The sequence below is a fragment of the Hyla sarda genome, chromosome 4 (assembly GCF_029499605.1).
Source record: "Hyla sarda isolate aHylSar1 chromosome 4, aHylSar1.hap1, whole genome shotgun sequence".
NCBI classification, from domain to species: Eukaryota; Metazoa; Chordata; class Amphibia; order Anura; family Hylidae; genus Hyla; species Hyla sarda.
In genome coordinates, this window is record NC_079192.1 from 32,726,343 (window position 1) to 32,750,219 (window position 23,877).

General features: G+C 44.7%; 2 protein-coding genes across 3 annotated transcripts in view; one reads left to right on the forward strand and one right to left on the reverse strand.

Moving 5' to 3' along the window:
- The window catches only part of LYL1 (LYL1 basic helix-loop-helix family member), a 189,860-nt gene that overhangs the window by 20,354 nt on the left and 145,629 nt on the right, over positions 1–23,877 (forward strand). The window contains exon 2 of the mRNA XM_056570442.1: positions 1,801–1,957. The gene's annotated coding sequence lies outside the window, so the exon portion shown is untranslated. The remainder of the gene's footprint in view (positions 1–1,800; positions 1,958–23,877) is intronic.
- ACP5 (acid phosphatase 5, tartrate resistant) lies at positions 1,343–22,971 on the reverse strand. 2 transcript variants are annotated; one of them, XM_056570439.1, is made up of 6 exons: positions 22,789–22,971; positions 22,189–22,382; positions 7,050–7,329; positions 5,393–5,520; positions 4,111–4,456; positions 1,343–1,960 (listed from the first exon to the last, which is right to left on the reverse strand). In XM_056570439.1, exons 3-6 carry the CDS (start codon positions 7,320–7,322, stop codon positions 1,721–1,723), a joined length of 987 nt encoding a protein of 328 aa, XP_056426414.1. In that variant the 5' UTR covers positions 7,323–7,329; positions 22,189–22,382; positions 22,789–22,971; the 3' UTR covers positions 1,343–1,720. The 2 variants fall into 2 exon arrangements, with proteins under 2 accessions (XP_056426414.1, XP_056426415.1); XM_056570440.1 differs by lacking the exons at positions 22,189–22,382; positions 22,789–22,971 and adding an exon at positions 21,917–22,028.

Below are 23,877 nucleotides of genomic sequence, written 5' to 3' on the forward strand. Positions count from 1 at the left end.
CCTTCTGAAATATGAACCCTAAATCCATTTCCTCAGATACTGAAGTTAGGACTGTATCACATATTCTATCTTCTGCCTTTGGGTTTTTACACCCGGGTGCATTCTCCACATTAAATGTCCGTGTCCAGAGTTCTGACCCTTATTTTTAGTTTGCCCAAATCTTTTTACATTTGGCATCTCTCTCCAGGAACATCATCCCTGCTACAAATCACACTACGAAAACTTCTGAAGATAGTCCAAGCAGAAATTCCTTCTACAGTGGGGGCCACCGAAATCCATTGGCACTAGATTGATATCAATGCATTCCGCTAAAAGAACAAACGCGTGAGGAAGCGGAAAACTCATTTACGCCACCGTTTTCTTTAGCGGCGTGATCTTGGAGTGTAATTCCGCATGTGAATGGGCCCTTACTGTTTTACAGCAGATGTTTTCGCGAGTAAATATTTCACCCAGTTAAGTACTGCAAACATTTTATTTTTTTTTACAATTAAAAAGCCAGCACATAAAGACAAAATATTTTAAAAGTTTGTAAACATAACCTCAACAAGGAAAGTAACATTAATTGTTTGGCAACGAAAACATTCGGTGATCACCCCCTGGACAAGTGTCCAAATGTAATGCCAGATAAAAACAGACTGAAGTCCTAATGCCCGGTAATTCAGACAAATCAGATTTGTCCGCAGAAAGCTACCCGATCAAAGGTTCTTAAATATTTCGGATTTGTCCTTTACTTTTTAAAATGCTTAAAGATTGCAGAACAATTTTGTATGCATCAGAAAAGGTTTGGAACTTCTACCCCCCCCCCCCCCCCCCCCCAAGCGTACAGCTCGCTAGATTCCGCTGTGTGGACAGTTCAGCTGAATCCCATTGAAATCAATTCAGCCGTGTGAACATAATGTTAAAGGGGTACTCCACTGAATTATTATAATTTTTTTTTTTTTTAAACAACTGGTGCCAGAAAGTTAAAAACAGATTTGTAAATTACTTCTATATAAAATTTTTAACCATTCCAGTACTTAGGTGCTGTATGCTCCCCAGGAAGTTCTTTTTTGTTTTGAATTTCTTTTCTGTCTGACCAGTGTGCTCTCTGAACAATTCCTGACATGGACAGAAGTGTCAGCAGAGTAGGAGCAAATCCCCATAGGAAACCTCTCCAGCTCTGGATAGTTCCTGACATGGACAGAGGTGTCAGCAGAGAGCACTGTGGTCAGACAGAAAGGAAATTCAAAAAAATAAAATAACTTCCTGTGGATCATATAGCAGCTGATAAGTACTGGAAGGATTAAGATTTTTTAATAGAAGTAATTTATAAAATGTGTTTAAGTTTCTGGCACCAGTTGATTAAAAAAAAAAAAAAAAAAAAAAAAAAAAAAGTTTCCCAGTGGAGTACCCCTTTAAACTACTTTGTGATGTCTCCAGTAAAGCTCGATCCCAGTGATCAAAACCCTGTAGCGAAACTACAATCCCTATTATGTCCTGCGGACCATACTGTACTGTCGCAACAGCTTGGACACCGCTGCTTAGCCCTTTAAAACTGCTGCAACCGTGATGTGAAAGGGAACAGAGAAACTTAAAGATTCTGGAAAACGTTTAAAATTTTAAAATGAACATTAGATCATAAAATGGCACATAACTTAAAATCAGCAGCTTGTTTGATCACGGATAAGACCTGTAGGGGAGATGTGGAGCTACATTAGTAATGCACATAAAGCAGAGGAGCCTATAGATTACGGGGACGTAGGGTAGTTTGGAATAGACTTTTTCCTCCTGACTGTATATATGTTATGTTCATTTCTTTAGGTGTGACCTGCATGTACACAAAGCTCCCCGCAGGCTCCATATCACCCAGGAAAAAACGCAGGTATCCTTCGGGAACACTCTCCTCGTGTTTACGAGAGCTTTCAAGGAAGTTTCCTGCTCCGCTGAGCACGTATCCAATGCCGCTGTCGTCCTGAAGGTACTGAGAAAAAAGCAGAACAGTCATCATGTTGTGGTCATCATACACATAAACCAGTGGTCTCCAAACTGTAGACCTCCAGCTGTTGCAAAACTACAACTTCCAGCATGCCCAGACAGCCAATGGTTGGAGTTGTAGTTTTGCAACAGCTGGAGGTCCACAGTTTGGGACCACTGACAGAAACAACTTTAGTTGTAAATACTTAATTGAGAAATTTGGAGTGGCCCTTATTACTGAGAGCACCAAATATAGGACCCACCATGTTTATACATTACATGGACAATTCAACTATTTTAATGGGCACCATGCAATACTTTATATTGTGGGGGCACTGCAATGAAATTAAAATTTTAATATATATATATATATATTTTATTCTTTTATTTTTTTGCATATATTCATCAGTGTTGAGGGTTGGCCAATGTCACTGTATACATCTACCATAGTAGTGCACCCATATTCCTGTATTCTAATTGTTACACATCGGCTATCTGGTGTAGGATTCTATTATGGCACTTGTAGTCCGCTGCAGGCATCCCCCATTGTATGCATTTTTATGCTGGGGATCGTCCCTAGCAACAGACAAGGGCAGGATCTGCTCCCCCTGTATAAATGCACAACTACATTTTGGGGTTAAGCACCTCCAGCCATTTGAGACCACGTCTTAGTAGTTGTTTAAAATTTATAGTTTGAGGTGTGTAAACTCCATATGTAATGCACCTTGAACCCTTTCTAGGCAGTATTAAAAGGGGTTATCCCAGGCAAAAAAAATTTTTTATACATCAACTGGCTCCAGAAAGTTAAACAAACAGATTTGTAAATTACTTCTATAAAAAAATATTAATCCTTTCAGTACATATGAGCTTCTGAAGTAGAGTTCTTTTCTGTCTAAGTGCTCTCTGATGACACGTGTCTCGGGAACCGCCCAGTTTAGAAGGTTTACTATGGGGATTTGTTTCTAAACTGGGTGGTTCCCGAGACACGTGTCATCAGAGAGCACTTAGACAGAAGAGAACAACCTTAACTTCAGAAGCTCATAAGTACTGAAAGGATTAAGATTTTTTTTAATAGAAGTCATTTACAAAACTGTAACTTTCTGGAGCCAGTTTATATATAAAAAAATAAAAAATAAAAAAAATAAAAAAAAGGTTTTTCCTGGATAACCCCTTTAAGTCTATGCTCCTATAGCAGGACAATTTATGGCCCATCTAAGTGTGAATTCTCCACATCTATTGTCTTAACCCCTGCATATTTGTGAGATGTAACCTGTGTCTTCTGCTTGTGAGCTCAGATTTGCTTTTGATTTGAAATAAGGAGGAATCCTGAAAGCTTCTCTACAAAATGCTGTTAGTCCAATAAAAAAGGTATTACAGGATACTGCAACATTTTATGATTTTGCATCTGCATTACTGGACTAATATGGCTACTCAAATATATAGTAACCCCCCGACCTACGATGGCCCCGACATATGATAAAATCGACATACGATGCTTTTATATGTCGGGGCCATCGCATTAACTGCTATGCGACAGCGCAAAATGCTTAAGCTGCTGCCAGATAGCAGTTTAAGCATCCCTGGCAGGTTCACTTACCTATTCCCGCTGCTCCGGGTCCACTTCGCGATCCTCCGGTGTCTTGTGCATCTTCTCCAGGGTCCGGGCCTCGCTTTCCGGCGTCGTTATTACGTCACTACGCACGCCGCGCCGGCGCAGCAGCGTAATAACGTCACCAGAAAGCAAGGCCTGGACCCTGCAGAAGAAGCCGGAGGATCGCGAAGAAGACACAGGAGCAGCGGGACAGCATCGGGAGCCCCTGGGACAGCATCGGGAGCGGTGAGGACCTGGTCCGGAGCGGCGGGGACAGGCGAGTACAGCTTCCTATACTTTACATTGCACGGATCCCTCAACATACGATGGATTCCACAAATGATGGGTCGTTTGGAATGAATTACCATTGTATGTTGAGGGACCACTGTGTGTGTGTATATATATATATATATATATATATATATATATATATATATATTTATTTATTTATTTTTATATTTTTTTTTTCTTCTTAATGGGCCCTTCTAATATGAAAGGATTGTCCAAAGCATAAAAAAAACAGTGTGTAGGCATTATTTTTGGATGTCAAACACAAAAACACTTACCTGCATATTGTGATCATGTCCACTAAGATAAGCAGTCACGTTGTACTTCTTTAGCAGAGGCTCGACATGGTGAAGGAGGCAGGTGGTAGGCCCGTGCTCTGCTATTGACCACACAGGGTAGTGCCCGACCACTAGCAAGTATTCATCCTTAGAGCTCTGCAGTTTCTCCATCAGCCAGTCTAGTTGTTCCTCTGCCAACCTGGGATTTGCTGCCTCCAACGGCTGACCGCCCAGAAAGTCGTCGGAGTTCCCACACAAGGTTATGGTGTCAAGCATCAGAAGTTTCACAGACACATTGGTGTTTGGGATGTTGAAGGACTGATCATAGTACAAATGTGGAAATTTCCTGTATGGAGGGAGGCGGGGGTTAATTAATAGCATAATCCTAAATTCTGATTGTTATCCCCCCCTCAAACATGCCTTAATTACATCAGGAAAAATAAAAAAAAGGGAATTTTTTTTTAATAAAAATATGTAACCAAGCTTAGAGTGCATTCACACCACGTTTTGTTCATATGGGGACCTGATCCGGGGGCTCCTGTATCCCAGCCGGACCCGGCCCAGATCTCATTCATTTGAATGAGCCGGCTGGAGTCAGATAGTGACTCCGGTCGGCTCATTTTTTGCACTGTATCCGGGTTCGTTGCCAGACTGAAAAGGGGTAAAGGGGTACTCCACTGGCCAGCATTCGGAACATTTATGTTCCGAACGCTGTGTGCGTGCTGCGGGGGTCAGCCATGCTCCCTTGTGACGTCAGGCCTCGTCCCCTCAATGCAAGTCTATGGGAGGATGTGGTGGCAGTCACGCCCTCTCCCATAGACTTGCATTGAGGGGGCGTGGCCAACCCCCGCAGCGAGCACACAGCGTTTGAAACTTAAAAATGTTCCAAACGCTGGCCAGTGGAGTACTAAGGTGCAGGACAATTTATCTCCTATCCAAAAGGATAAAGGGGGTCTGAATGCTGGGCCCCCCTACGTGCATATTTATGGAAGAGTCGGAGATAGAGCATTCATGTATCTCAGGCTTCAATATATAGATATATGGAGGAGGTGTGTCAGCCATCGCTTCGTGCTGGGGTTGACAGTCTCCATACACAAAGCAGAGATCACGCCCTGCACGAGGAGGTCGGGGGGCTGTGCAGGAGATCGCGAGGGGTTCCAGCGGTTGGACCCCCCCACGTTTAGACTCTTATAAAAAATTGTCCTGCACCATACTACTCTTTAATAATAAAGAAAATACAATGACGACACGAAAAATGAACGGGTAGTATTGTTAGCATTACCAGCGAGAAGACACATTGGAGTAAGCAATCTGAGCTGTGATGTTTCCTTTGTGGTCGTGGTTGCCACCGACAACATACCAAGGGATGGGGAGAAGCGACTCTGCATCAAACACATTCTCAAATGTTTTCTGAATGGGGAATAAAATTACACACAGGGGTTAGTACTGACAAATCCATATACAAGCTCAGTGTTCACCAACCAGGGTGCCTCCAGCTGTTGCAAAACCACAACACCCAGAACGCCCGGACAGCCTTCGGCTGTCCGGGCGTGCTGGGTGTTGTGGTTTTGCAACAGCTGGAGGCACCCTGGTTGGTGAACACTGGTGTAGCTTCTGATTGCTGTCATATGGAATAGTGAGACACTGAAGCACAAAGTTCGTTAAAACCTTTCATTATATATTGGTTAAAACTTTATTTATGAAAGAATAGAAAACTTTAAAAAGTCACTTTAACTACTTTGTTTTCCTCATCAAGATAAAGTTGATTTCAGAATTCTGCTGGTTTCCTTTTCCTATAGCGCAGTGCATTGTGGGAGTTTAGATGACATTTAGAGATGCGCTGTTAGGTCACATGCCTGTTAGTGGATTGCAGTTAAACTGAACCCAAATGGGCAATATCAGAATCAAAATTTATTTTTATTTTTTAATCATTTAAAGTTTTTTTTTTTAAGTTTTAAGTATAATAAAACAAAACATGGCAAAACAGTAAAGCACACCATGGGGATGGCACGCACGCCGTCTAAGGAACAAATTGTCAAAAAACTTTTATAGGTTGTACATCTTGGAAAACCCATTAACCTTTTTATATACTTCATAAAAAAAAACCAAAAAAACAATGAAATCATGGCATATAAAAGAAGACCACTAGGGGTCCCCATACCATCTAGAACATAATCCTGTCTGGCTGCAGCATCATCTTTGTCCCAGATGAAGCACAGGCTGGGACAAATTCCAGGAAGTGAGGGCGGAACTAGCACTCCTCTGTGCTCACTCCTGTCCTGTCAGACTACAGCATGAAAAGGGGTTAGAGAGCAGCCTGCAATGATGGGATAAAGAGACCCAGCACAGCAGACTCAGGGAGGAAGTGAATGCATGGCTTGCCATGGACACGCCCCTTCCTGAGCAGTGAGTGAGCAGCATAAAGGGATTTGTGAGCAAAATATCCAAAATAGACACTTGTGGCGTGTGAGGGTGCAATGTAGGGCAGAGGTTGTAACCCTGGGGGCAGATGTTATTAACCCCTTCTTGTAGTGACGCCATGGCGTGGTTTAGCCTTAACCACCCAAAAAAGGTAATACCGCTGGTCCTGGGCTAGGCACGGGGGCAATGAAGACACCGATGCCAATTTACGGACAAAAAGTAGCTTTACTGAGGGTAGACCGGTGATACAGTCTATACAGTACAGCCAATATCCCAAGGAGGTGACCAGTGACACTGGGGGACCTCGCAGGCTTGCTGGGACTTGCAGTAGGTAAAGACACTTTAGTGCAGGCCACGGTGACTATATAGAAGACTTGACAATTGACATGAAGATGACTTTGGCTGACTTTGCGGTTGCAGACTTTAGGCTTCCATTGCTCTGGACACAGACGACAGTTCGAAATACAGTTGTCCAGCCCAGTTCTATTTACCACCAGTAATACATTTTGTTTCTTTACCTGAAATCGGTAGTCTTCCACATCCTGCACACCGTCATAGTAGAAGTTGTCACCCACAGACACAATAAAGTCAGCGCCCCACTTGGATACAGTATTGGCGAGCTCGGCTGCGACCAGCGTTTCTTGCTTGGTGTAGTATGGGGGAAGCGGCAGTCCACCCCAGTCACCAATGACAGCAAAGCGTAGAGAGGGAGTACTGTCCTTTATGGGGTTTGAGAGGGTCATCATATTAATACAGGGCAGGAGAGTCCAGAGGACAACAAGCTTCTCCATTTTGGACCTGTGTGGAAAGAAGAGACAAAATAGAACATTTCTAGCATTTATGCAAAAGAGCTCATTTTTAAATACCATTAGTTAGCTACAGAATAAGACTGTTGAGACCCAATTAGCTCCTAGCAGGCTATAACTCCCCCTCCCCCTTATTACAATAATTAATTAAATAATAACTGACACAACAACAATTCAACTTTTCCGTGGGTGGGGATCGGCCACAGCTTTATTTATAAAATTACTTATATAAATAACATTTTAACTGTAACAAAGACACCGATTGGCTTCTTACCAACCCGAGAGGTGCTGCCACACCGTCCTGTGTGGAGGTCTACCCCGGGTTGACCCCGCTTTCACCGTCTTCTTACCGCCAAGCTGTGACTTACAATAAACAGAGATACAAAAAAGGGAGGGAGGGCAAAACTCCGGGTCCTGGGCAGATTGAGGGGGAAGGGAGGCACCACAGCTATAAATACCCAGGGGAGGGCCCCTGAAAGCCCGGGAAACTATTAAACCCCTGATTGGTGCACTCCTTCCCCCCCCACCCATGGGACATACCACTATAGTTACCAACAAGTTTTTACAGGCGGGGGAGGGGGCTAAAAACCTTGCCTGTATATTTCTTAACCCCTTAACTGCTCACCAGTCAGGGGGCAAGCTAGTTATGCACAGCTTGCCCCTCCAAATACTGTGCAGTTGTATCTAAGCATATCATGAGTGATATTACCACCCATCATGTAATCTTATTGAAGATCATTTGGGGGAATGCCTTTACCAGAAAAGTGGTGGGAAAAAAAAAAAGTAGCAAATTTCTGCGCAAAGTTCTCAATTTGTTTTCAAAACACAAAAATTGACTTTGTTTTGCCAAAATTACATAAAACCCATTGACAAAAAAGAGAAGAACAGGTACATGTGTCCCACCTCAGCCGCCAATTGGCTGAGCAGCAGTGTGACGTATTGTCGGCAGCTTCGGGAAGCGAAGTTCAGCACCGAGATCGGGCGCCAAGATACCGGAGGCTACAAAAGGAGACACAGCCTGGGCACTTTTTTTTTTTTTAAATTTGCTTAATAAGACCTAATGTCATCTAGGGGTTCATGTACGCCTTTGTTTCGGAGTTGACACACTAGGATGTAAATGTATGCCCTGGAATGTTAAACGATTATGTAGTGAGCACAAGAGCTGCACTCGCTTCATAGGGTCAGTATCAGTGGCCAGACACTCCCTGCGAATGAGGCTCTGCCCGTCATTAACCCTTTAGACCCAATGATTAATGCCGATCACGGCATCTAAAGTATTAAGTCACAGATTCATGAAGCTCATCGGTTAGGGTGTCTTTGGCCAACAGCTATGCAGGACGCATGGCCACCTTTATTCCATTGGGTAAACAACAATCTGCACCAACACTAGTTTGTACCAGTATCATTGTTATGCTTTCTAGTTGAGTTTTCTGGTAATACACCGGCCACTTCTCAGTGCACCCAGCCCCATTGTTTATCATCGCACCCAGTCACATGACGCTAGGGCAGCAGAATTCTTATCGGTCAGCTTAAACACTGACACATGACTACGTGTTTAGCTAGTTTTCAACAAGTCCTCCTTGGTCAAATACCATTTTAGGAGGAGGGGCAGGGGGGGGGGGGGGGATCTACCATCACTCCATTCCATGGGGGGCATTTATCCTTGGCTTTACACCACTTCAATGCTTTAAAATGTCCCTACAAATTTTGCGCAATTTATTTGCGCAAATTCAATTTAGAAGTTTTTTTTTTGCACAAAGCCTACACCATCTAATAGGACACGCACAAAAGGGTCAGATGCTGGAGCACAAAGCTTAAATCTATCTCTGCAGCTCACTGGTTTCTATAATTGAGCGAGATTGATCAAGTCCCATGCACCTTTTTAGTAAATTTTAAGCAACTGTGCAAACAATACACAAAGCAAACTGGGGTAAAATCTTTGCTACCTTACACCAACATTATTGTTAATATGACTGTTGAGACCCAATTAGCTCCTAGCAGGCTATAACTACCCCTCCCCCTTATTACAATAATTAATTAAATAATAACTGACACAACAACAATTCAACTTTTCCGTGGGTGGGGATCGGCCACAGCTTTATTTATAAAATTATTTATATAAATAACAATTTAATTGTAACAAAGACACCGATTGGCTTCTTGCCAACCCGAGAGGTGCTGCCACACTATCCTGTGTGGAGGTCTACCCCGGATTGACCCCGCTTTCACCGTCTTCTTACCTCCAGGCTGTGACTTACAATAAACACAGATACAAAAAAGGGAGGGAGGGCAAAACTCCGGGTCCTGGGTAGATTGAGGGGGGAAGGGAGGCACCACAGCTATAAATACCCAGGGGAGGGCCCCTGAAAGCCCGGGAAACTATTACACCCCTGATTGGTGCACTCCTTCCCCCCCACCCATGGGACATACCCCTATAGTTACCAACAGGTTTTACAGGCGGGGGAGGGCTCTAAAAACCTTGCCTGTACATTTCTTAACCCCTTAACTGCTCACCAGTCAGGGGGCAAGCTAGTTATGCACAGCTTGCCCCTCCAGTCCCCCCATGTTGTAAAAATTGTTCTAGTCTTAGCAAATGAAGACTATAACTAGGTGCTATGGACCGGCACCTCCAGCTGGTCAGGGGGAGCTCACGGCAACAAGACTATGCATAAACCACCTTTTAAGATGGGAAGGAAATACCTGCAGAAGATTACTACACCCAAAACAGATTGGAGGAGGGAAGTTGAAGCTTTGCATTTTTTCCTTTGAAGTACTACAAACACCAGAAGCAAACAAAGGTGCAATGTAATACAAATGCGCATTACACCCCCTACACTATGTCAGTAGATCCCACCCATAACCCATTGTTTTACACATATAGAGCCACAATAGGAATTGCAAAAATGTTAACATAGAAGTAAAAAAGTTATTTCCCCAAAGTTGCCCCTTAGCTGAACACTATTCCACCTGAACTCCCGAAACACATTCGATTAGGGTTGGCTGATCCCATCAATGGGTCTGGATGGCCATATCATGAATATAAGGGGATGTTTTTACTTTCTGTCAATGGCAAATATCAAGCGTAATTATTAAGGGGTCACCTGGTCACTAGTGCCTCCTGGGTAACAACACATGGTATAACAATTAAAGAAACAGTACATTATTAATATCACAACTTATATACACAGGGGAAAATACATAAAGGGGGCCCTGGGGACATGGAGAGACTCTGCCTGACAGGGCAGGAGAAGTACGGGGAAACACCATTCGGTACTTGGCCACCACACTTCAGTTCTCAGGGGAGATAAGCCACCTCCAGAGGAGTCTGGCATCCGGTTATTCCCATATAAATGCATATAATGTCTCCGCTGTCTCGTGGACACAGCTTCACATCAAGTTTATACCGAATCTCAAGGAAAGACGCGCTGGTTGCTTAACTGATGTAATCTTTACTGAGATATAATGAAAGTGCGGTAAAATCACAGGCTTTGGTATTTATCAGATTTGCAGTCTGTATTAGCTTTAAGAAGTCCTGTGGATCTGGTCACTGTGGTTGCTGGAGCTGGAATGAATGAGACATGCCGGAGCTAGCCCTATGTTTTAGAGAGAAGGCCCGCCTCTAGGCTTCAAGAAAATGGAGGGTCTTAAAGGAACAGACCCTGCTGAGTGCCAAGCATGTAAAATACATTGCGAAGGCAGCACACTCCCCACCTGGCATACTTTTTGTTATGCCACTAACCCTTGGACAGGAGTAAAACTACTTCAGAAATTGGTCTTGCATACACTTTGGGAATGCCCTGTCTAACAATCCTAACTTCAACCTTTCTAACTCTAGCATCACTACTAGGATCAGTCCCCACAATGAGTCCAATAGGCCACTCGTTCCTGTGGGCCTGAGAGTCTTTCAGTAAGACAATGTCTCCAACTTGTAAATTGGGCTTGTCATCTTGCCATTTCTTGCGTGGCTGGAGTGTCACCAGGTGTTCCTGTCTCCATCTCTTCCAGAAAATGTCCGCAAGACTTTGAACTTGTTTCCATTGCTTGGTGTACAAGTCCTTGAGGTCAAAGTCTCCTGTGGGGGCTGTCACTGGTTCCATCTTCTGAGTCAACAGCATTGCAGGTGTCAAGACTGCCGGCATCTCCGGATCTGTGGACACTGGAACCAAAGGTCTGGCGTTCATAATGGCCATGACTTCAGCCAATAGCGTAGTCAAAGCTTCATGTGTGAGGCGAGTAGACCCAACCTTCAGGAGCATGGCATCCAGAATGCGACGAGCTACTCCTATCATCCTCTCCCAGGCTCCTCCCATATGCGATGCGTGAGGAGGATTAAAAGTCCAAGTGCATCCTTGGTTTTGAAGATAGGAACCTGTTTCAGAGTCTGTAGAAATGATCTTCAACTCTTTGCAAGCCCCAATAAAGTTTGTGCCACGGTCTGAACGAATCAATTTTGCTGGTCCTCGGATAGAGAAGAATCTTCTCAAGGCATTGATGAAACTTGAAGTGGATAAAGATTCAATCACTTCAATGTGAACTGCTCTGGTACTCAGGCAGGAGAACAGAACAGCCCAACGTTTACTCTCGGCACTGCCTCCTCTGGTCTTGCGAGAAGAGATGTTCCAAGGGCCAAAAACGTCTAGACCTACGTGAGTGAATGGAGGATCTGAAGAAAGTCTGTCCGCAGGTAAGTTTGACATCTTCTGAACTTCAAGTTTCCCTCTAATCTTCTTGCAGGTCACGCATTTGCTGATCACACTGGAGACTAGTCTCTTACCTCCTATGATCCACAACCCTGCTGACCGTACCGCTCCTTCAGTGAAGTGTCGACCTTGATGTGCGACTTGCTCGTGATAATGTCTTACCAGAAGAAGAGCGATGTGATGATTTTTGGGTATGATGAAGGGATGTCTCTCTTGGATAGTTGTATCTGCTGCCGACAAGCGACCTCCAATTCTTAACACTCCATCTTCGTCGAGGATAGGGTTCAACTTCTTTAGCGTATTGTGTCGAGAAATCTCTTCCTTTTTCATAAGGCTTTGGATTTCTTCTTTAAAGACTTCCTGCTGGATGCATCTGATGATCGTGACCTTGGCTTGTTCAAGGTGGTCATTGCTATGCTGATCAGTATTGGTAGCTCTGCAGGAGGATCTGGCTAGACAGATAAGTTTTCCGATTGCACGGGTCAGCGACTTCCAGCTAGAAAACCTTTCAAATCTATGAGCGCCCAGACTGTCTCTTGTAACTATAGTCCTACAAACTGTCACTTGAGGTCTTACCTCTTTGTCTTGATCTGGTTCTATGAGCTGAAAGGTCTCTACCTGAGTATTTTCTTTGGTTTCTGGTTTACGAAGAAAGGATGGACCTACAAACCAGTTAGTTTGCTTGAGCGCAGCGGCTGGCACTAGTCTTGTCCCATGATCAGCGGGGTTCTTGTCAGTGCTGATGTAATGCCACTGTTCTGGACTTGTAGACTTTCTGATACGTGTCACTCTGTTGGCCACGTATGTATAAAATCTTCTTGAAGCATTGTGAATATATCCTAACACAATCTTGCTGTCTGTATAAAAGTTCATTGCATGGATCTCGATGTCCAGTTCTGTTGTAATCATGTCTGCCATTTCTACAGCTAAGACAGCAGCACAAAGTTCTAGACGTGGGACAGTGTGAGCCGGTCTGGGAGCCAGCTTAGATTTTCCCATGAGGAACCCGACATGGCTTTGTCCCTCAGTGTCTATTACCCTAAGGTAGGCGACAGATGCGATAGCCATAGTGGAGGCGTCAGAGAATATGCATATTTCTCTTCTCTTTGTAGCAGACAAGGAAACAGATACGTATGGTCTAGGGATGTTGAGTTGTTCAAGCTCTAACAATGAGTCTTTCCACAACTTCCACTGCATTTCCTTCTCTTCAGGTAGAGGTATGTCCCAGTCACTTTGTTCTTGCTCAGTAGTGATCTGTCTCAAAAGAGCTTTGCCTTGCATGATGATGGGTGCTACGAACCCCAGGGGGTCGTAAAGACTGTTGACTGTAGATAGGACACCTCTTTTTGTGAATGGCTTCTCTTCTCTGGAGACCCTGAAGGTGAAACTGTCAGTCTTCAGGTCCCAACTAATCCCAAGACTTCTTTGCAAGGGTGGTGATTCTGTTCCTAGATCCAAGTCTTTGAGGTCTTTAGCACGGTCTTCCATTGGAAATGCTTCCATGACTCTGTTGCTGTTGGAAGCTACCTTGTTCAGTCTTATGTTGGATTCTGCCAACATTTCTCTTGTACTTTTCAGGACGTTGATAGCTTCTTCGTTGCTGGAGAAAGAAGCAAGTCCATCATCTACGCAGAAGTTCTTCATGACGAACTGTGTGGCTTCTTGACCATGTCTTTCACCTTGTTGTGCTGCTCGTCTCAGGTTGTAGATAGCTACAGCTGGAGAAGGGCTGTTTCCAAACACATGTACCTTCATCCTGTACTCTGTGATTTCTTTGTTAAAGTCATTGTCTGCATACCACAGGAACCTTAAGTAGTCTCTGTGATCTTCACGAACAAGGAAACAGTAGAACATCTGTTGTACGTCTGCTGTCACTGCTACGAGTTCTTTTCTGAACCTGATGAGTACTCCAAGGAGTGTATTGTTCAGGTCAGGTCCGCTGAGAAGGACATCATTTAGTGAGAGGCCTTTGTGCTTCGCACTAGAGTCAAATACTACCCGTATCTGGCCTGGTTTCTGAGGATGGTACACCCCAAATATTGGTAAGTACCAGTGTTCTTGGTTCTCTTGTAGTGGTGGTGCCTTTTCAGCTTGATCGTTATCAAAGATCTTCTGCATGAAGGCTTGGAAGTGTTTCTTCATATTTGGCTTTCTTTGTAGCATGTGCTGCAACGAAGTGAAGCGTTTCTCTGCTTGTACTTTGTTGTCAGGAAGGCGATGGCGTGGTGACCGGAAGGGTAGAGGGGCTACCCAGCTGCCTGATTTGTCTCTGAAGACTTCTCTGTCCATGATCTCAAGGAAGAGAGTATCTTCCACCGAGGGTGCTAGCTTGTCGTCATCTCGTGTTCTTTCAAACACCTTACAGCCCAGTTCATCTGTATCTCCAGTTGAGGCTAAGTCTTCCATGCACCTCTGGATACTCGGATGATGTGTTGGGTTTACAAGTCTCTCTTTAATGTGTAGACTGTTGGTACATGGGCAAAGACAAGATGTACGACCATTCTGTAACAGATGTGTTCTGTAGACATTTACCTTTTCTGGTTTGTGGAGTCCGTCTAGACATACTTCTCCAACGATGACCCATCCGAGATCAAGGCGTTGTGCAAATGGTGCATTGTGTGGCCCATTGTACTGTTCTCTGACTTTGTGCACTTTGAGGATATCTCTCCCAAGTAGAAGGATGATTGCAGCATCTGGATCTAGTGCTGGTATCAGGTCTGCTATTCGCACCAGATGGGGGTGATGACTAGCAACTTCAGGTGTGGGGATCTCTGACCTGTCGTCTGGTATCTCATCACATTCTATGAGGGTAGGAAGAGTCACCTTTGTCTTTCCATCTAATGACTCAATGATGTAGTTGTTTGCTCTTCTCCCTGTTGTCTCTACAACTCCAGAACAAGTCTTCAGGGTGTATGGAGTTGGACTTCCTTTGTCACCGAAGAGGTCAAAGAACTCTGTTTTTGCCAGAGATCTGTTACTCTGTTCATCCAAGACTGTGTACATCTTGATTGCTTTTTCTCTGAAGCCTGCAGGATACACCTTGACTAAGCATATTTTGGAACATGATCTGGGGCGGCCCTGCTCTGTACAGATCTCAGTACACTTTGAGGTTACTGCTGGCGTTGTACTCTCGCCTTGCTCCCCACCATGATCTTCTTGAGTTGCTGGAACTTCTTGTTTCCATGGTGGTGGTCCTGGGTGCAGTGCTGACAGGTGTTTGTCACTGTTGCACTCTGTGCATTTTATTGTTTTTGTACAGTCTTTTGCAAGATGCTGAATTGAAGAGCAACATCTGAAACAAATGTGATTGTCTTTAAGGTAAGCTTTGCGCTCTTCTAATGTCTTACTTCTGAAACTGCGACATTTTCTTAGTGGATGAGGCTTGTTGTGGATTAGACATATTTTGTCTGGCTCCTCAACTTTCTTACTTGCGCTGTCTTCCTGATTGACTGCAGACTCAGGCGAGACTTCTGTCTTCCGTACAGAAACTGTTGCTCTGCGTTCTTTGTAAGGCGTTGGATGTTTTTGCTCTACCTTTGGGGAGCTTGCAGTTCTCTTGTTCAGGAAAGCAAAGCTTGGATCATTGCGTGTTTCAGCTTGGTCTACGATGAATTCAGCAAGGAAGGCGAATGGTGGAAATGCGACTCGATGATCTTTCTTGTATCTTGATGCTTGAGTGACCCACCTTTCTTGCAAGTTGAAAGGAAGTTTCTCGATTATGGGATCAACTCCACGTGCTGTATCTAAGTATGAGAGACCTGGCAGATATCCACTAGACTTAGCGGCTTCTATTTCTAAGAGTAGGTCCCCAAACCCTCTCAGCTTTTGATTGTCTTTGTTTGTCATTCTTGGATAATTTTCTATCCTCTTCAGAAGAGCATCTTCAATCACTTCAGGTGACCCATAGCAGTGTTCTAGTCTCCTCCACACCATTACAAGTCCTGCTGCTGCATCATGAACATGTACTGATCTGATTCTTTGGGCTTGCTCAGTGGACTCTGGTCCTAGCCATTTGACGAGCAGATCAAGCTTTTCTCTGTCTGTCAGATCTAAGTCTTGGGTACCGCTTAGGAAAGATGACTTCCAGGCCCAGTAGTTTTCTGGACGGTCGTCGAATTTCATGAGACCAGCGCTCACTATCTCACGGCGCATCAGGAATCTTGCTACCTCTGTAGCTCTTGCTGCATCTGGTGAATACTTCCTGGGTGTAAACTCAGGGTATGGCTGCGGCTGGTAAGGCTGATGAGGTACTTGACTAAGTCTGCTTTCTTCTCCTCTGTTGTAAGTCTTTCTGCTATAATCCAGACTTGTATTTGCTTGAGGAGGGAGTACATCAGCATCCGTTTGCACTCTTGTCAGGTTGGCAGATTGGTCTCTGAGGATGCGACCACTTGACTTCCTACCCTGAGGTTCTGATTCAGTCTTGCAGTGTTGCGTAGAATCAAAGTTGCTTATTGCTGGTGGAGTCAATGATGGCCTTGGTGTGTCATTGAACTGCTGGTCAGTGTACATGGTTGCTTGTGACTGTATGTACTCACGGGTACGTTGGCTTGCGCTGAGGGGTGACATCTGGGTTTCTATGTCAGCGAACTGAGCTTCGGCAGCCCTTGTGAGAACTTCTGCCTCGGCTAAGGCTGCTGCAGCGTTTTTCTGCTGTTGCAGTAAGTGTAAAGATGCTTGCACTTCAGCTTTTCTTCTAAGTGCTTCAGCTTGTTCTTTCATCAATTCAGCTTTTCTTCTAAGTGCTTCAGATTCACTTTTTGCTTGTTCTTTCATCAATTCAGCTTCCTGCTTTGCATAGGACGCCATTGAACAAGCTGCCTCTGCTTTCGCTCTTGCCTTAGTTGCTATGGCGCTAGCGGATGACAGGCTGGTGGTGCTTGAGTGTCTAGAACTATGGCGTTTAAATCTTGATGCATCGGCGCTAACCGAAGTTAGATTTGTTTGACTGGACGCTCTAGACAATGTTGTGCACCTAGATCTACTTCTTGGCAAGGTGTCTTCCTCTTTATAGGAGCATTGAGGGTTAACTGTCAGAGTGCTGTTCTCTGGGTTCTGCATCTTGATTTAGCTGGCAGCTAGATAATGATGATGACTGGACACAGCACAGCGGTGTTATAGCACGTGAGAGAATTAGTTTCACTTTCTAGTGCTTCGCGCCTTGACTCCGACACAGACTGCAGGGCACAGGATTTATGAGTCTTTTTTACTGCTGCGGACGATTCAAAGCTGATTAACTGCTTCTGATAACGTTTTAAAAGCCTTTTTACTATAATGTCTCCGCTGTCTCGTGGACACAGCTTCACATCAAGTTTATACCGAATCTCAAGGAAAGACGCGCTGGTTGCTTAACTGATGTAATCTTTACTGAGATATAATGAAAGTGCGGTAAAATCACAGGCTTTGGTATTTATCAGATTTGCAGTCTGTATTAGCTTTAAGAAGTCCTGTGGATCTGGTCACTGTGGTTGCTGGAGCTGGAATGAATGAGACATGCCGGAGCTAGCCCTATGTTTTAGAGAGAAGGCCCGCCTCTAGGCTTCAAGAAAATGGAGGGTCTTAAAGGAACAGACCCTGCTGAGTGCCAAGCATGTAAAATACATTGCGAAGGCAGCACAATGCATGATACAGCAGGTAATGGGGTGGCATACAGATTATATAAATCCCGTGACCAGCTTTAGAGTGTTAGCTCTTGTTGTCATGCTTCCTGGACCTTATTCACATCTCATGGTATATTAGACATTTTAAATACAACCCCCCCCCCCCATCCTCAAAAGACTGTGGTCAATCACAAATCCTCCATAACTTCTCATTTCACAGTATTTCTGACTCACGTGTATTAGGCCCCATTCACACTACGGAATTTCCTTGTGAAAATTCCCCAATCTTCTGGAAACAGTGTTGTTGTGCAGGCAGTCGGAGATTTAGAGTAAGGTCCCACGTAGCACATCCGCAGCGTATTTAACACTGCGGAACCACTACTGACCGTCCCTAGAGTGTGCCTCCTGCTGTGCCCATGATGTCCTGCTTTGTCTGCTTGTAGCAGCAATCCGCCTCTACAAGCAGACACGCAGGGATCTATGAGTCGCAACGCATTGTACTCACAGACATTAAAGGGTTACTCCACTCCCCAGCGTCTGGAACTCAATGTTCCGAACGCTGGGTGTGGGCTTCTGTGTTCACACCCGCCCCCTCATGACGTCACACCCCGCAACATCAAGCCCCGCCCCCTCAATGCAAGTCTATGGGAGGGGGTGTGACGGCCGTTGCGCGCCCTTCCCATAGGCTTTCATTGAGAGGGCGGGTCGTGACGTCACGAGGGGGTGGGCATGAACACGGAAGCCCGCAAACAGCGTTCGGAACATTGAGTTCCGGATGCTGGGGAACGGAGTAACCTTTTAAGGGCACTCTCTGCCTAGCTCAAGGAGCAGGGGGGAGTGACCGCAATGTCTGCGAGTACATTGTGCATGAGAAGTCAAAGCAGGAGGCACACTCTAGGGACGTGCATCCGCAACGTCAAATAAGCTACATGTGACCCTACCCTTAAAAGGGAATTCTGATAACTGACTACTTATCCCGTACCACAGGACAGGGGATAAGGGTATCATTACATAGGTCTACTGAAGGGACCTCCCACGATCTCCGTCCCATTGCCCTGGCGCTTCTAAATCACAGAGCGGTGTCTACCACCACCTCCATGAATCTCTATAGAAGAGTCGGAGATACACCAGCATATCAAACCTTGTTACCGAATTTAAGCCTCTCTCTGCCAGCGCGCCAATCAAAGTCACCGATCTTTTGCAGGTGCTTCAGATAGCTCCCCTCGGCATGCATTGCCATCACTTTGTTCCTCGGGGCAGCCTCGGGAGCCCAGCACATGATGGTGGTGGTAGTTCATGCCATGGGTCTGAAATGTCCCCCAGAGGATCAATGGCCCTGATTGGTGTGGGAGCAGAGTCCTGTGGCAATGTCAGGCAGCCTCCAATCCCTTACTGGAAGTTTCCCTACTAAACCTTGTGTGCATTTCGCAGCAAAATCCCATTAAGATCAATGGGAGTCGGCCACAAGCGGAATTTCCACATAGGTTAAAAATTAAGTGCTGCCCTAGGCACAGGCACAATGGTGCCTAAGGCTATGTTCACACGCCAAAATGTCCGCACAGAAAATCTCCATACAGACTTCATGCTGACGCTAGAAGTGCTTAGCAATGAGCAGTCTTCTAGACGGCAATCCATTTCGTGCGGAGTCTGCAAAAAGTACCGACATGTCCCTTCTTTCTGCAGAATTTGCATTTCCGCGCCATACGTTTCTGGCACAGAAATTCTGCAACGTGCACAGTGCAGCAGAATCTCATTGAACTCAATGGGACTCTGCTGCTGCGGAATCTCCTTGCAAAATTCTGGCACGTGAACATAGCCTAACGGTAAATATGGCCCTGCCTCCTGAAATAGAGCTACAATACAATGTGGAATGTCACAAGTCAAGACAGAACAGTAAGAACGAGTTAGGACACATTTTACATCCTGTCCTTAGGGAATTTTTATTTTAAGTGAACGTTATGGCTAGAGATGAGCGAACTTACAGTAAATTCGATTCGTCACGAACTTCTCGGCTCGGCGGTTGCTGACTTTTCCTGCGTAAATTAGTTCAGCCTTCAGGTGCTCCGGTGGGCTGGAAAAGGTGGATACAGTCCTAGGAAAGAGTCTCCTAGGACTGTATCCACCTTTTCCAGCCCACCGGAAAGCTGAACTAATTTATGCAGGAAAAGTCATCAACTGCCGAGCCGAGAAGTTTGTGACGAATCGAATTTACTGTAAGTTCGCTTTTCTATGCCATCTCATAATCCAGATTATTATGTTCCGTTGGTCGTGGATTTAAGGAATTTGGCATTTGTTTTATTAAGTATTTTTGCACGTTCCAAGTTTCTTGTGAAAAAAAAAAAGTGCTGGTGCCATGTAAAGAAAGGTCATTATTAAAAGGGGAGGGAAATGTGTGCGGTGAGACAGGTTCTGTTCACGTAGAGTCATGTGGGAAGGAGAAGTGCTTCACTATACAAATATAAAAAAAAGTCATCCATAAAAGGAGCATCCCAGGCGACTACACATCTTCCCTAGGAAATACTAGTACTATAAGCAAACTTATAATCCGCACCGTACTGACCATATCTACAGTGTTTTCCAAGCAGTGTGCCTCCAGCCAAAGGCTGTTCGGGAGTGCTTGGAGTTGTAGTTTTGCAACTCCTGGAGGCACACTGGTTGGGAAACACTGCTGTATAATATAATATATATATATATACACACACACACACATACACACACACACATATATATACATACACACACAGTGGTCCCTCAAGTTACAATATTAATTGGTTCTGGGACGACCATTGTATGTTGAGACCAGAACTCTATGGAAACCTGGTAGTTGGTTCTAAAGGCACCAAAATGTCATCCAAAACTAGGAAAAAGTGAGAATTAAATAAAAATAAGTAGATAACTAACATAGATAAAAGCAAATCCTTACATATAAAAGTAAGAAAGATCTGCTGGGAGCTGTAAATCACTGTCTATGTCAGTGTTTCCCAAGCAGGGAGCCTCCAGCTGTTGCAAAACTACAACTCCCAGCATGCCCGGACAGCCAAAGGGGGGACAGAAGCTTCTTCGGGATCCTGTACAGTACACAGTGTCCTAAAAAAGTAACATGGAGTCGCCCTCACCTGGTGTCTAAAAGAGCAGGTAACACTGGGAGCTGTAAATCACTGACTATGTCAGTGTTTCCCAAGCAGGGAGCCCCCAGCTGTTGCAAAACTACAACTCCCAGCATGCCCGGACAGCCAAAGGCTGTCCGGGCATGCTGGGAGTTGTAGTTTTGCAACAGCTGGGGGCACCCTGCTTGGGAAACACTGGTCTATGTAGAGGACAGAAGCTTCTTCGGAGTCCTGTACAGTACACAGTGTCCTAAAAAAGCAACATGGAGTCGCCCCCACCTGGTGTCTAAAAGAGCAGGTAACCCTGGTACAGGTAAAGAGTACAGAACATGTAATACCTCCCTGTACTGTCGGGGGCGCTACCAGACACCAGTCAGTGCATACACTTCAGTAATACAGGGGTTTTACCAGTGAATGCCCATTCTAATTGGTCAGTTCATTGACAGGTTTCACAGATCTGGACTGTCCAAAGCATTGTATGTTGAGTCTGGTTTCAACTTACAATGGTCCAGAAAAGACCATTGTAAGTTGAGGGATCACTGTGTGTGTGTGTATATATATATATATCTATATACATACATACATATATTACAGCACATCTTTGCATCCTATATACAACCCCAGGACTCCTCTTTAAAATACCACTTTACAGCTGCTGTCACGATAGGGATATAAACAATAGAGTACAGGTTGTGTGTTTTTATGGATAGGAGGCGCTATAGTAAACTTCACTTACAAGCATCTATGTTGCTGCTGTAAACTACAAATGCTGGGACAACCTAGCGTGACTTGCTAGCACTTGTAGTCCCATAACTGCTTAAAACCAACACCTATAGTATTTAATGTATTATGTCAAGAACTAAACACAACCCTTAAAACACAGTATATAGAAATAATAAAAATACAGTATTAGGCTACGTTTCCACTTGGTTTTTTTCTGGCAGTTTTTGGCGATCTGCCACTGCAGTTTTTGAGCCAAAGTCAGAAGTGGATCCATAAGGGAGGAGAAGTATAAGTCCTTCTTTTATATGTCCTATTCCTTTTGAATACCCTTCTGGCTTTGGCTCAAAAACTGCAGTGGCAGAAATCCAAAAACTGCCAGAAAAAAAACAAAGTGGAAACTTAGCCTAATGGTTGCATAAGGATAGAAAGCAAAAGAAAGCATTCCTTACCGTGCACCCTGCAGACCGGCTCCTCTCTGCTCTCTCCTCCTCAGGTCTCTGAGCCCTTTGCCCTCTTTAAAAACTTAACACAATACCTCACCCCACACCCCACCGGTCTCAAATTACTCAGCTTATCAGGGCCCAGACACCACAGCTTCCTCAAGCCTCTCACACATGAGCACAAGCTCTTTAAATTCCTCAACAAATGCAAAAACAAACAAAAAAAAATAAAAAACTTATACCACAAAATAACTGACCCAAATAGTTCACAAAGTACTTACCACAGCGACTGAGGCAGCAGGGAGCGACTACTGTTCGGCTGCCACTTGGCTCGCTCATGAAGAGTTAATTCAGGAAGCAAATGTGTTCACTGTGATGATGGGCGCATTACTGACACAAAAGGGCTGAGGACAGGAACACATGTAGGAAGTGATCGCATTCGGATCCACAGGCCATGGCCATGTAAATAGGAAATCTACAAGAGATGGGCTGTATAAGACCAAACATGGCTGGGGTTTTCCTGAAAACAACAGCACTCGTGTCCATGGGTCCAATTGGTTTTAGGACACGTTCACACGGCAGAATCTAGGGTAAAACTGCCTCGGTGAAGCGGCCTCCCATTGTTTTTAATGGGATTCTACTGCATTGTGCGCACGGCAGAAATTCGAATTCCAAACTATGCAGAAAGGATTAGGCTAGGTTCACACTGCGGAATTTCTGGCAGAAATTCTGCAGTGTGAACCCAGCCTTAGGGCAGAAACACACTACGTTTTGGCCCCGGTTAATCGTATCCGTCAGCATCCCGCCGAAAACAGGATGCTGACGTATACTGTTAATGGGTGCAGCGGACCCCATTCAATTCTATGGCCGAAAGGAGTCACCTAGTCTCTCCTTTCGGGACGTCTGCGCTATTTCAAAAGCACAACAGCCCCAGTCATGAGTGCGCTTTAGGGTACATTCCCACACGGCGTATTTGCTGCGTATTTGCTGCTGCGTATGTTATTTTCTCTGTTGAAGTCAATGGGTAGGAAAATACGCAGCACCAAATACGCAGCAAAATACGCCGTGTGGGAACGTACCCTAAAATAGAGACTATGGGGGAGATTTATCAAAACCTGTGCAGAGGAAGAGTGGTGCAGTTGCCCATAGCAACCAATCAGATTGCTTCTTTCATTTTCCACAGGCCTCTTTAGAGGCCTGTGGAAAATGAAAGAAGCAATCTGATTGGTTGCTATGGGCAACTGCACCACTCTTCCTCTGCACAGGTTTTGATAAATCTCCCTCTATGTCCTGAACGGAGTCACTAGGGGTGACTCTGTTCAGCAGCAAAAGTGAATGGCGTACGCTGCTCCCGTTTACAGTATACATCGGCCTCCCGTTTTTCGGCGGGATACCGACAGATACGATTAAAGGGGGCCAAAACGTACCGTGTTCCGACCCTTAACATGTTTATTTTTTTTAGCTGAATCCTCTCGGAAATGCATTGCCGTCTATGTAGCCCACACATCAATTTGTCAGCGTTTGCAAAACAAGATATATCAAAACCTTTCCAGAGGAAAAGTTGCCCAGTTGCCCATAGCAACCAATCAGATCGCTACTTTCATTTTGCAGAGACCTTGTTAAAAATGAAAGAAGCGATCTGATTGGTTGCTATGGGCAACTGGGCAACTTTTCCTCTGGATAGTTTTTGAAAAATCTCACCCAGAATGTCCACCTGGGCAAAAATTTAGCCATAGCGTTGAACTGCAGTACCAAACTCAGCCTATGGACACATGTGGTGCTGTTTTTTTGAAAAAAGGAAAAAAACTAACACTTTTTCTCATTTTTCTAGTCGTATCCACGAGCATATTGCTGAAAACGGATCCACGGTTCACACTGTGGAATTTCTGGGCAGAATTTCTGCTGGAGATAGAGCTGGCGACACTAGGACCGCGCGGACTACATTGCCATCTCCATAGATGGCAATGCAT